This window comes from Notolepis coatsorum (assembly GCF_963971535.1).
Source record: "Notolepis coatsorum genome assembly, chromosome: 7".
Classification (NCBI taxonomy): domain Eukaryota; kingdom Metazoa; phylum Chordata; class Actinopteri; order Aulopiformes; family Paralepididae; genus Notolepis; species Notolepis coatsorum.
Window position 1 is genome coordinate 98,735,670 of NC_140171.1, and position 14,796 is coordinate 98,750,465.

The 14,796-nt window shown below is 43.2% G+C and overlaps 1 protein-coding gene across 5 annotated transcripts in view; it reads left to right on the plus strand.

Annotated features, from left to right (window-relative positions):
• Positions 1–14,796, plus strand: part of tab1 (TGF-beta activated kinase 1/MAP3K7 binding protein 1) — a 61,441-nt gene that overhangs the window by 6,662 nt on the left and 39,983 nt on the right. For 4 of the 5 annotated variants that reach the window (XM_084317829.1, XM_084317830.1, XM_084317832.1 and 1 more), the window contains exons 4-6: positions 1,281–1,379; positions 2,899–3,037; positions 7,931–8,047. In XM_084317829.1, coding sequence (XP_084173955.1) covers positions 1,281–1,379; positions 2,899–3,037; positions 7,931–8,047 — 355 coding nt within the window. The remainder of the gene's footprint in view (positions 1–1,280; positions 1,380–2,898; positions 3,038–7,930; positions 8,048–14,796) is intronic. The other variant, XM_084317831.1, reaches the window with a different exon arrangement.

Below are 14,796 nucleotides of genomic sequence, written 5' to 3' on the forward strand. Positions count from 1 at the left end.
ATAAAACCAACCTACAAAAGATATGCACACTGCAAAAAAGAGCTATAAGGATTGTACATCATGAATCCAATTGTTTATTTGTTAAAAGTCAAACTCTGAAATTTAAAGATGTGGTTAAATTCAAAACTGCACAATTCATGAAAGTAACACAAAATATAGTCCCTGGCAACATACAAAAAAATTTCATGGGCAGAGATGGGGGTTATAATCTAAGAGGGAAATAGAATTTAAAACAACCTATTGTCCGTACAACTCTCAAAAGCAAGTGCATCTCAGTTTGTGGGGTATCCATTTGGAATGGCCTTGATGTAGCAATAAAAACAAGTAATACTATTGAAATGTTTAAATGCAGATATAAACAGGAATTCTTGGACAAGTATAAGTTAGAGGAGCTTGAAAATAACGTGAACTAGTATTTTTGTAATTATTTATTTATCTTTTGCTGTAGTGGATAGGTATATTATTTTTTTATATTGATAAATAACTTATTACATATTAATATGATATTGTAAGGAAGGGGCAGGACCAGATAAGCTTTGCTTCTTTCTGTCCCTTCTCGAACAAAACCATTTGTCTTGAGCTATGTTGATTATAGCTTCCATGTCTAGGAATATATATTTAATTTTATTTGTATTTTATTTAATTTTTCATTTATTTTATTATTACAAATTTGTGTGTTTATGGTTGTTCGAGATAAATAAAGATCAAATTAAATCAAGGCCGTTATCGGAAAGTGGTGTTGTTGTCCAGCAGGGGGCACTCTGTCCTCTGGACTAGTCGGTAACAATGCCCCTGTTAGGGTGATAAGGATACCGTACAGCTGCGAGTGCCGTCCTTCGGATGAGATGCTAAACTGAGGTCCTGACTGAATCTCGGTCGTTATAGAACCCAGGATGCCTATCGTAAAGATTAGGGGGTTCCCCCGACGTTCCTCGCCAAATTCCCAATCAGGTCTTTGACATCAAGGCCACCTAATCATCCCTTCCCCTTAATTGGCTGATATCAATCCCTGTGAGTGTCTCCTGAGCCGTTCAGCCATTGTGTAGTGTGATGTGTGCCTGGTGTCAGTCTAGGTTGGGTGCTACCAGTGGTGGTGAAGGAGGCAATTTCCACCCTACATTGTGGGGAGCGCTTTTGAGTGTCTAGAAAAGCGCTATATAAATGTAATGAATTATTATGATAGTTTCCTTGATATGAGTCAGTGTGTATTTAGCTACGACATAACAGTTGGAGTCATTCCCAGGGTTTTTGAAGCTGGTTTTTTTCTTCATGTTTTTAAGGCCTTTGACGTGGTGGAGAAGAGTTACTTTGAGACGATAGATGACGCTCTGGCGGAGAAAGCAAGCCTGCTGTCTAACTACCTCCTACCACACAACGAGGTGAGTACACACACACGCACACACACACACAAATACATACGCATACAAATACACACACACAAATACATACACACACATATACACACCAGCGTTTCCGTTAGCCGGTAATTACCGGTATTTGACCGGCAAAATCTGTTGAAGTCCGACATATTTAATCTCTCCGGTCTTAATTCCCTGAGTCTAAGCACAATTTGATTATTTGAATTGTATTAAAATAGGCTAAAATTAAATAGCCTATGCGATGAACGAAACAATCATTACATTTGTTTCATCGTTGCTTCTAATAATGACAACGACGTTGTCAGCGAGAGCTTAGTGCTGGGTGTGCGAACTTTTGTGAAGCTGCAGAGCCGGAGCAGCAGCAGCACAATGCAGTACTCCAGCAGTACTCCAATTCAGCCATTTTCAATTCAATGTTGGGTGGGGGGCGCTGCTGTGCGGTCCCCAGAAAACAGCCAATAACAGCTGAATCTGCTGCTCTGCATCGACATACTCTCGCAAATAAGTCATTGGGAGGTGGAGAGAGAGAGAGTCGTCACGCAAACCCACGATAATGTTGCCGTCTCTCTCTGTCAAATTTCTCAGTTCTTCGCTTGATATAATTAATACAAATGTCCAATATAACGGAATTCGTTAGCTCATAAAAATGTGATTATAACAGACTGTTGTTTATTAATGTCGGGCGACTGCCCACAGACACCTATTTGATTTAAAGTCGGCAGAAGCACGAGTCTCGGGACTTATTTTATTTGGAATATAATGACTTTATACGCAAAAGTAGCCTAGTTTTAAGTAAAAATATTATAAATCTACATGCCTTGATGATGTCATTCTTTTGTTTTGTTGTCATTCTTTTGCCTATCAATTGTTTTTAAGCTCAATAAACTCTGACCGGAATTTCTCTCATTTGACCGGTAGATTGAAATCTACCGGACACTGAGGCCGGCAACAATTTTTTCTAACGGAAACCCTGATACACACACACTTGATTGAGTTGAGAAAGGGACTGCTCTGCATTAGTTCAAACTAATAGCTATTTGAGGGTGAACTTGTCACATTGACTGTTTGCCCTCCTCCCCTTCGGGGGTCGCTACAGGAAACTCCCTGAACTCTGTGCCACGGTGACAGCCCCCCCCCCCCCCCCCGCATACTATCTGAACTCTGACTATTGCCTACACACTAGGCTCTGTTACCCATACTGTATGAACTTTTAACTCCTGTTTCCTATACTCAATTTATACCTACCTACTCCTCTCCCTCTCCCATCTCCCTCCTCTCTCTCTCTCTCTCTCCTCTCCTTTTACCTCCACCCCTCTCTCCATCTCCCTCCTCCCCCGTTCTCCTTCCTCTCCCTCTCCTTCTCCCTACCCTCTCCCCTGTTCTCTCTCTCCCTTTCCCTTCCCCCCATTCTTCCTCCTCTCTCCCACTCTCATTCTCCCTCCCCTCTGTCCCCCGTTTTTCCCTCTTCTCCTTCTCTCTCCTCCCCCTTCTCCCTCGTCTCCTTCTCCTCCTGATATAGAATGTGTCGTTCCACCAGTTGTGTCCTCAGAGTCAGAAGGTCCAGGAGCGTCTGAAGGAGCTGGAGCAGGAGGTGTCAGGAGGAGCCACTGCTGTGGTGGCTCTCATCCTCAACAACAAGCTCTACGTGGCCAACGTCGGTACGGACGGACACACACACACACACACACACACACACACACACACACACACACACACGTGCGCACATAAATATACACATACACACACAAGACCCCTATGCTCTGCATCTTCTAACTACACACCCCCAAGACCCCTACACTATCTTCTAACTACACACCCTCAAGACCCCTATGCTCTGCATCTTCTAACTACACACCCTCAAGACCCCTACGCTCTGTATCTTTTAACTACACACCCTCAAGACCCCTACGCTCTATCTTCTAACTACTCACCCTCAAGACCCCTACGCTCTATCTTCTAACTACTCACCCTCAAGACCCCTACGCTTTATCTTCTAACTACTCACCCTCAAGACCCCTACGCTTTATCTTCTAACTACTCACCCTCAAGACCCCTACGCTTTATCTTCTAACTACACACCCTCAAGACCCCTACGCTATCTTCTAACTACACACCCTCAAGACCCCTACACTTTATCTTCTAACTACACACCCTCAAGACCCCTACGCTTTATCTTCTAACTACACACCCTCAAGACCCCTACGCTTTATCTTCTAACTACACACCCTCAAGACCCCTACGCTTTATCTTCTAACTACACACCCTCAAGACCCCTACGCTTTATCTTCTAACTACACACCCTCAAGACCCCTACGCTTTATCTTCTAACTACACACCATCAAGACCCCTACACTCTGTATCTTCTAACTACACACCCTCAAGACCCCTACACTCTGTATCTTCTAACTACACACCCTCAAGACCCCTACACTCTGTATCTTCTAACTACACACCCTCAAGACCCCTACACTATCTTCTAACTACTCACCCTTGCTATGGAGAACTTGAATGGCGCCCTCTGTGCAGTGCACGCCGCAGTTAAAAGAAGAGCCACTAGGTGGCAGGAGGGCTCCTCACAACAACAGCTTCAGCCTCCTCACCTGCAAAAAGGCCCCAGGATCAGAACGATGTGATTTTTCAAAAGTTGAAATTGAATCCTGACCTTAAAATCTAAAGTTAAATTGAGTCCTGGGTTTTGAGAATTGTGACACTCCTAAAACATGCATGCACACACACACACACACCCACACACCACACACCACACACACACACACACACACACACACATCTAGAGACATGGAGCAATTTCTTTGGGGGGGGGGGGGGGATTGTACCATGGTATATAAATTCATTTTTATAGCGCTCCACTGCTCTGAGGTCAGCGATACACCAAGGTCGTGCTCACGACGCCTGTCGAGGTGGGTGCGAATGGATTAGGGCGAAGCGAGGGACAGGAGTGTGTAAATAGTGGAGACGGTGCCTCTTTTTGTGACTGCTGACATTAGGCTGTTATCTAGTTCTGATTTGGATGCAGGGTTTGTGTTGTCGTACAGACCTTTACCAATGACTCATTCAATTTGAAAGTAAGCCAGACATTATGATTCTGGTTCGACCAAATTCAGCTTCCGCATCGGTGAAAGGATGGTAGCCATTTTAAATAAATAGCTGTCCCATCTCTTATTTATAGGACATGTGAGCGGTCTCTCAACGTTCTTGTTCCTTTAACTAGCTAACTACACATTTTAACCCTTTCACTGCCGCACTACCAAATGGTTAACCCTTTCACTGTGACAATACAGAAGGTTAACCCTTTCACTATCACACTACAGACTGTTAACCTTCTGTAGTGTGGTAGTGAAATGGTTAAAAAGCTAAAAAAAAAAAAAAAGTTATTCACAACTACAATAACTTTACCTATTAGATAGCTACTGCAAAATCTAGTGAAACTACTAGTTTAATTGCATGTAATTAGGCTACTCTCCAACACAGACGCACACATACACACTCGCACACAGTGTGTAATGCACTAAACCACCAGCAGGCACTAACATTCAACAATTAATCCGTCTTCATCCGTAGAGAAACCAACAAGGATGAGTTGGAGAAGAGGCAGAAGGAAGCACAGGCTATCTAGTCCTGCATCTTTCTTACAATATCATAACATTTAAAATAAAACTGTCCTAATACCTAAGAGAGAAAATAAAGAAATGAAACAAGGTTAACCCTTTATTCGCCAATGACGTGTTCCCACGTCATTCTCCGCCATGCGTAATCTGCCAATGACGCCGTAAGGCGTCTTTGAGATCAATATTTCAAAAATCTGTGATGGCAATCATATTTTACCCACAGAGACTTGGGATCTCCTGTTGATCTCCTCTCAACTCTCCAACGGTTCAAGAGCGCCATCTGGTGGCCGATCGGCGCATCGCCCAAACAGGAAGTGACGCGCCGGAAGTGGTGCTCATCCATATTCGGTCCAGGCACTCGCTATCGTTAGCGGGACTCTAGCTCGACACACTGGACAGCGATCAGTTGCCAATAACTCGATAAACAACATGATTTGGACGTATATACTATTATACAACCTGGAAATGGATAGCATATATCAACATCCCATAATCGAGAACTTTCTGCTCCACGCTGACCACCCAAAGGTCAGAGGAAGATGCGGTAAGTTTCAGCGTGTTTGAATATTATGATCCATATAAACTGCTGTGATCTATGTATCGCCCATACTAAATAAATGATTTAACGTCGGCCACGGACTTATAAACCCCCCCCCCCCCCCCTCCGGTCACCAGCAGATGATGAGGCAGGACGTTTAGGACCTTGTACAATTGAAAGTTTTAATATGACGTCAATCGGTATCAAACTACATTTGATGATGTAATATATGTATTTATAGCTATAACTCGCGTTCTGCAGAATGCTGCAGAAAACGATAAAAACATATTTATAATTTAGACCGTATTTTAGTATGAATATGTAAATGAAAAAGTAGAACGTTGCTACATCCTAAACGATAGATACTTGACGTTGAATGGGCCATAGTAATGTCAATTTAGCAATACAATTTAAAAAGTTATAGCCCTGCAAAGAAGGGGAACATCTCCATAGACTTACAGTGGTGGCAGAGAGGGGATTAAGATCAGAATAATCCCTGGCAGATAAAGGGTTAAAAAAAAACAAGAAGAAATCAAAACATTCCCTCAGAGCATCTATCTATAGTTCCTCAGTTCTGTGCAATGGTGTTGCTCTGTTTAGTTTCCACTCGCAGTCCATTCCATAAAGCTACCCCACAAACTGAAATGTACATGCTTTTAAGAGCGGTGGTTACATCTTGAAGTTAGTTAGTTAGTTTGGAATAGAGCCTCTGAGAGAGGGAAAAGACCAGTTGCCCCCCCCCCCCTGAGCAGCTCTGCATGGTTTGCTGAAAGCCAGACCCATTTCTCAGAAACATTTCTCATCGGGCAAATTACCAAAGCTCCTCATACAAGTCTGTCTGAGAATACCAGATGTCTGTTCAGGTGTCCTTCCAAGGTTAAGATAAGATGAGATAAGTTATTCCTTTATTGGTCCCCCTGGGGGAAATTCAGGTGTCATAGCAGGAGGGGAGGTACAGGTATGGGCAGGGTAATGGTACACATACCATACCTCCCTGAGGACAGGGCAGTGGGCCAAAAAAAATTACGGTAATTAATTAGTAAGGGAGAGCCAGGGGGAATGTGTGAGGTTAAAGTTGACAGTACATGGATCCCAGGGAGGTTTGGCGTACAGGGCTGGGTGAAGTACTTCCAGCTGTGCCGTGATGTGAAATATATTTGACAGTTGGTAGAGCTGCCGCGGTATTGATGTTTTCCTTACCGCACAAATTTGCAAAATATTTCCTACCGCCGCGGTTATTACCGCACGCACACAAAAAAAAATAAAAATGTTTAATGCATTTTTTTTTTTTAGTAGTAGTAGTCTACTCTTTATAGCATATAGCCTGCCTCTAGTCTAAATGTCTATCTTTAGAGGATGACTTTGCAGCATGAATATTGTTTGGGATTCGGCAAGCACGCATTAGTTATTGAAAGTGAAACACGGATTCGAAGTTTCCCCTCTGGTCGTGTGCCGTTCACTCGGTGTCGCGGGCAGGGGTGGTTACCCCCGCGACCCTTTCTTCTTATTATTACTATAAAGTTACTACTTTATAATAAAGGCATTCGTTTTGTGGCATTAACATTATATAGTTATACGTTCAATAACATCAGCGTATTTACCGGACCATAGCAAGGCATATCTCAGTTCCTTTCTTTGCTCAGAGCGTGCTGAGTTGTCCCATTCTGCGGTCTGTTAATAAAGTTTTCAATCAGACAAGTGTATAGAACGAAGGGCTTTTATTATAACATTCGTTGCAGACAGTAAAATCATTATGTCTCGTTTAGTACTCCTGAGGAGCGATGGTAGTCCACTCCGGCGGGGAGCTAAAGCTAACGTTATTAGCCGTATTGTGATGAGCTCTGATCAATGGCTGACATTCAGGACGTAAAAAACTGCAGGACGCTCCAACAACGTGTGACGTGTCTCTCTTCTGACCAATCAGTGGTCTGCAATGTTTCACGTGACTTTTCTGGTACCCAATAGGGTCGCTTGGAACCTCGATAGAGGAGTAGGGTATATCTGCAGAGCCGCAAGCCCAACGAGAGGAGGGTACTTTATTATTATTATTATATAAACAGCGGTATTCAGCCTACTCTGCGGTGGCCGTGATGTAACAGCGATACCGCGGTAATGCGGTAATCGCGGCAGCTCTAAGTTGAGGTCATTTGACCTATAATGTGATATGTTGAAGGGGGGCATTAGGGGGTATACGGACACACAACGAGGCTTGGTTGGTCGTTCCACACCGATATGTAGCATTAAAGGAAGAGTGCCGGCGTTTTGTTTTCAAAGGTGTGGTTGGTTGGTACACGATTCTATATGACAACTCTAGTAATTGCATGTAACATGAAACCATTTTTGGTATTTGTTTTTCATTGTTTTTGTGTGCGTGTGTGGTCCTATAGGTACCAACCGGGCCCTGCTGTGCAAGTCGAGCAGCGACGGCCAGAACCAGGTGCTGCAGATCGGAAGGCCCCACAGCACCGACAACGAGGAGGAGCTGCAGAGGCTGGCTGCCCTGGGTGAGACTGACTGAGTCGAGTCCGAGTCGAGTCCCCATTACCCTAGTCCGAGTCTTAAGTCATCAAGGTTGAGTCCACTCCACTCTGGCAGTCAAAGAGCTGACATACAAATGACATACAAAGGTCTACATTAAACATAAATGACACAGCAGTCACCATTTCAAAGGGACTTTGAATGTGACACAATAGCCAAACAAATGCACTAGCCATCAATATCTTATGCCAAATGATTAGGGCCTATTAAAAATGTTTTAATAAAATAAGAACTGAGTCTCAACTAGGGGGGTGGTCTGGAGTGGGGGGCTGTGTCATTGTGTCACCCATCCGGGAGGCAAAAAATATCTGCTTCATAGAAGGTAATTTGCTGTCATTTCCTATAACTTAAAAAGGCAATTTAAATCTAATAGGAAACACAAGGGTAACTTCCAAATAAGTAAAGTTCCAAATAAGTTATTTATTTAAGTACAGTGTAGAAGGTTGCACAATAGTTTAACGTTGAACACGGAAAACACATGCACGCATGCATACACACGTGTGTTCTAGGGGTGCTGCACCCCTATACTAGGGATGCCCCGATCGATCGGCCACCGATCGTTATCGGCCGATAATCAGTATAAATATGCGATCAGGGAATTCCGATAATTAGTCATATTCGCCGATCGCGGAAACTGATCAAGTGGATATCTCACTCGCTTGTCTCAGACGCACAGGACCTGCAAACTGCTCCTCCTCCCTAGCCCCGCCCGTAGCCGTGTAGAGTTTGTAAACACGGAGGCGGACCTCCTCTGCTGAGTCTAGATAGTGCATTCGACCTGAGCTAACGTTAGCTACCTAGCTATCGTTACTGTTTAAACAAAATTACCCAGTCAACTATTCACTTTTAGTAGGCATTGTCGCCGGCTAGCTACTGATAGCTCCGGATATCAACAAATGCCCCAGGAAGTCCAGTAGCCCATGTTGATATCTCTGTTAGCTTGCGTTAGCTTGCGTTAGCTGACGTTAGTTCACGGTTCAAAACGAAATGTCCGATTGAACTAAATAGTTGTCTTAACGTCATCTAGCCGGCTAGCAGTAGCTACAGATAGCTCCTGATATCAATGTCTTATAACATTGATTGAATGCGTATTCGAGCTGAGGGCTTGCTGAATGTGAAATGACCAAAGCATAACGTTACCAATAGGGTCCCGCTGCAGCGCCGGAGAATCCTTTTTGGAGCTAGGGCTACTAGAGTACACACAGACAGTGGAGCTGTTTGCAGATAGCGAGCATTTTGACTTGTTGCGTGGTGGCGATGTCTCGCAGATAATACAACTACAAGTCTAATTATATAATAATATATTTTATAAAAAAAAAAAAAAAAAAAACTTTTTATATAAAATAATTTTTAATTTCTTTTTAATCAAAAACGATCGGTATCGGATCGGTATCGGCCGATATGGCTCACGACGATCGGTGATCGGTATCGGTGGCAAAAAACGTGATCGGGGCATCCCTACCCTATACCAATATTTATAGTTATAGCAGACATTATAGTAGTTTGCAGGGTCAGTAGAGTACTGGCTGCTCTGAAGCTCCACTCAGTACAGTAGTTTGCAGGGTCAGTAGAGTACTGGCTTTCGTTTCGTCCTCTCGCCGTCATTGAAAATAAGAATTTGTTGTTAATGGTCCTGCCTGGTTAAATAAAGGTTAATGGGGCGTATATTACCCGTGTCTCTCCGGTGTATATCTTCAACTTTGGATGACAGCAATAACATGGCTACTGTAACTGAGGGGTACAATTCCCTGACTGTATTACTAGATATGATACTTACTACCACTACCTTTGTACTTAATATTCGGCCACCCAGTACACGGCATAAATATATTATCATGAACACTCTCACGTAGATGAAACGGATCCAACACAAATGTACGAATTAGAAGCAGGTCTTTATTTCCTACACAGCGATGGTGTGTAGAATAAACACTTAATCACTTAATTACATTTATGAATTGAAATAGTATGCACTTTTATGGCAAGGAGTATTCGTCGGTATATCAATAGATAATGTCCAATCTCTGAAGGCGCAGGTGGTAAATATACGACCTGGAATAGTTAAGGAATAACAGCAATGATACTTTAATGATTATAGGCTGGATACACTAGAGGGGGTTAATCCGGTCGCTTGTAAGCCGACAGGAGTAGGAGGGGGGGGGGGGTAGAATCCAGCTGCCTCGTCCGGCCAAGGGTATCCCAGGTGAACCCACTGTAGTGCCGTTCAATGCGCCGGCGATCCTTGGACCACAGATGAAAGCAGGTGGACTCTTTGTGGGCCGGCTCTCTCCGGTCCACGGGGGAGAGATGTGGAGAGACCTCGTCTTGCAGAGCGTCTCCTCACCTTGCGTCCTCTCCAGGGGGGGGGGTTCCAACACACGGTAGTGTCGGGGGTCTTTATCCATAGAATAATCAAAGTATCCAAAGCATAATCCGTGCCTGGGAAGGCGGGCTGTCGTCGGTAGAATAATCCGGTATACAGGTCCACTCGCTCGTCGGCTCTGGGGCTCCTCGGGTGCAGCTTCACATAGGGTCAACCACCCTGGGTAAGCAGCCAATTCTCTGCCCGAAACGATGGGGTACTGACTACGGTAGTATTCTCACCGCACGAAGCACTATATATTAACAGACTATTATTAGCTTAATAGACTACGTCCAACTCGACGATATAGTGCCAAATATGACTATTCAAATATTAATATACACGATGTCTCAATACCGATGGTAGGCCGAACTTGGCCTTACTCCCACACGTGGCATCGCGGGGAGGCTTTACGTCTGTAACTCTATTGGAGGGTAAGAAACTGGACTGAAAAGAAAGTCCTACTTTAGTAGCGCAGTATATATACGCACTATGAACAAATAGTCCCATTAGTGGTGCGGTAGCCAAATTCCTACGCGGAACTAGGACTTGTTCGTACATGTCGAGCGGTACGTTTGAACTGGGTCTGAGGGGTATGGCAGCCTGGCACCAAGGTCTCGACCAATAGTAGAATGGAGACTATTATGGGATGTTCAGTAGGCTAGAATGGATATTCAATGCATATTGTACAAGGAATATACAAGGGATATCAGGGAATATTAGAGAATATACAAATACAATTAAATATATATATATAAATAAATATATATATTCGGTTTAATCTGGCCCTTCACAACAGCTACTGTGTTTCCCAGCTTCTTACATCACACATGATTCATGGATGAGGAGAGGGGTCTGTCGGTCTGTCTGTCTCTCTCTGTCTGTCTGTCTGTCTGTCTGTCTGTCTGTCTGTCTGTCTGTCTGTCTGTCTGTCTGTCTGTCTCTCTCTCTCTCTCTCTCTCTCTCTCTCTCTCTCTCTGTCTCTGTCTCTTGGTCTGTCTCTCTGTCTGTCTGTCTCTCTCTCTGTCTCTCGGTCTGTCTCTCTCTGTCTCTATCACTCTGTGTCTGTCTCTCTCTCTCTGTCTGTCTCTGTCGGTGTATCTCTGTCTGTCTCTCTCTTTCTCTCTCTCTCCCTCACTCACTCACTCACTCACTCACTCACTCACTCACTCACTCACTCACTCACTCACTCACTCACTCACTCACTCACACAAACCAATCATTTCCACAGATTTGAGCAGACTAGCAACAATCCAAAGGTCTGTTTAGCATTGTTTCCTAGCAATGGGGGTTTGTATCAATGGGGTCTGTGTCTCTAATTCTCATTTTGGCGGATTGCTCCAATTCAGTTGAGACAATATCTTCCCCCAATGAACTAAGCTATTCTGATTTGACTCGCTATCCTACGTAGCAAGGAGCTGATCTGCAGTAAGGCCCCCTCTATGGTTGTAGCACAACCATTCGCTCAACAACAGAGCAAGTGGAAATACCGACCAAGTGGGTGCAGACAGACGGCTGAAAACGAGAGAGAGAGAGCGAGAGATAGAGAGGGGGACACGGAGCAGGAGCTTCTCGCTCTTGGGGAAAACACACACGCATTTACACACAACCTCCTGACCGAGCTTCTCTACTCGCTGTCAAAATATCTTTGACTCCCGCGCCCGTATTCCGATCGGTGCAATAATATTCACAGGGGTATATATTGTCATTTGGAACAAGTTACCTATGCATTGTCCCGTGGGATTATGTAGAGCCATATGGAATCCGTTTTTTATTATTTTCCAAATTCCATTAGATTTTTTCCCAATTTTTTTTTTTTTTTCCATTTTAATATTTCAGAATTTTGTATTTTGCTTTTTACGCTAATTTTATCATCAGAAATAGTGTCTAAGTGGGAATGAATAAATGTCCACAATTTAATAAGATAGAACAGTCCATTTAATGTTTTTAAGTGCTGCAACTCAGAAATACAGAAACGTTTTTCACTATCTTTCAAATAATATTGTGACAAAATAAAAATGCACACAAAATAAAAATTTTACATTTCAAGTGTAAACAATAGATACAGCTAGCTACTACTGACATTGTGATAATGTCAGTAGTAGCTAGCTGTATCTATTGTGATAATGTCAGTAGGCTATATTGATTATATTGTGATGAAATATAGTAATGCATAATTTAGGCACCTTTAGTTTATTTCGTTTATAAAGGACAGTGTGTACTGACAATCGTTTGCATTAAACAAATAGATTGGTGCACCAGATTTAGCAAGAAGCTATAATTTCCATCTATAGTCCTATGTACTGTAACGTTACATAGCTATTTAATCACAATAGTGTCAGTGATTAGCCTCTCCCTCTAGCTGTATCGATCACCAGGGATCATCGTTAGAGAGCTGGTGTGTTTTGGGAAGCAGTGTTTTTCCGTGTTCCTGACATGGCTTTTGGAGAGTGATCTTCGCATTTGTTTTTGCTGGTCCAGTCCACGGTACGTTGACAGAATTTGCAAAACACCTTATCGCCGGAGGCATAAAAGTCATTACTTACTGCTCTGCTCTGAATTTAGAGCTTAGTGCACAATTTCTTAGCTTTTGACGACGTTAACATCGAAGCAGCCAGGCGCTTGGACACTGCTGCGTGTTGTGTGTAACACGCTGTAGCGTCCCCGACTCCCCGGTCATGTTTGCTTTGCACAAAACGTTCCATCTCCTCCCGAAAACGGAATTTCAGTCTAGATTAGGCCAAATTCTGCAATATTCCACGTTTTACACTTTATTAAATTTTTATTGGTCAATTCCGCGATTCCGTCTGCGATTCCGTGAACGCGGATTTCATATAACTCTAGATTATGCCCCCCCGCGGAAAAATTTATTAGTAGTATCCCCCTCAATCTCTCTATATCTCTCTGTCTGCCTGTCTGCCTCTGTCTGACTGTGGGTGACTGTCACTCAAATCGCTTATGGGCGGAGCCCAGCCCAAAACAGCTTGAAATCTTGAAGTGGAAAAATGCTGCTTTAGACTAGTACTTGATTAGAAACTGTAACGTTTTTTTGAAAAAAACTTTACAGATGTGTTCCATAGACTCACAGGAATTGTGTAAAGTTGCCCAAATAGTGAAAGGAATAGCAAGACATGTCCCCTTTAAAAGTCAAATCGGATGCAACCGAATAATACCACGCTTCAGTCAAGTGAAAATGGATGACTGACAAGCTTTTAAAAGTAAATAAAAACACGAGGTACAACTGAAGGCTAAATATTGGCTCCTCCAATGGTCCATGAAAGTAGATCGAAGCGTTTGTATTCAATAAACACGATGCAGGTGCAGATAGCGCTCTGTGTGTTTGCTTGAATAGTTGAGACATCTGTATTGCTGCATGCAGTGAGATGAGGTGTGCTTGATTTCTAGCGCAGACCAGCTGTTCTGTATCGGAGAGTTGCGGTGGAGTTTCGTTCTGTGTTGCGCTCCCCTGCATTAGTTTGTTATTCCAGCACACGTGCGCAGGGTCAGGAATGAAGTAAAATACTAACGTAAAGCAATCCTGCTGTTTTTTTTTTAGATGGAAACGATAAAGGAAAATATCTACTGATACTCTCGTCCCACGATATATCTCGTCATATCAAGATTCAAGATTGTTTATTGTCATGTGCACAGTTTTTCCGTACAATGAAAATCTTATTTTACTAGTCCGCCACACAGTTCTTGACAAAAAGAAATTAGCAACCTAAGTACAAGCAATGCTAAAAATAAGGGGATCTGGGAAATGTTAGAGATATGTACAAGACACAAGTGAGTAACATTAACAATTATTGCACGTACAGCATATTGCATATCGAACAGCCCTATCTCTCAATCCTATCAATCGTCCCGTTGGAAAGACAGAGCTGGCTGAAGGTGACCGCCCTTCCCCCCCCTCCATTATCGCTGCTCCTTATTGCGCTCGTCTCTGCCTTATCTATGCTGCAATCTCTCTCCTCTGTTCCATGGCCCTCCTCTCCCCTCCTCCTCCTCTCCCCTCTCATCCAGTCATCCCTCAATCCTCTTCTCCCTCCCCCTCTCCCCATCTTCCCCTCCCTCCTCTCCTCTGTGGTCATCTCTCAGATTAGATTAAAATGTATTGTCATCATACAGCACAGTACAATGAAAACAAGGTTGGCATCCAACCAGAGTGAAAATGTAACAGTAAAGTGCAATAGTGATATACAATGTACAGGTGATTTAAGATGGGTATAATATATATACATGTGTACTACTGATTATAGTGCTAATCAGATGTATGTACAGAGTTGTAGTATTAATGTATTAATATGTACAGTGATACAGGTATAAAGACACTATGGTAGTAAGTCATACTGG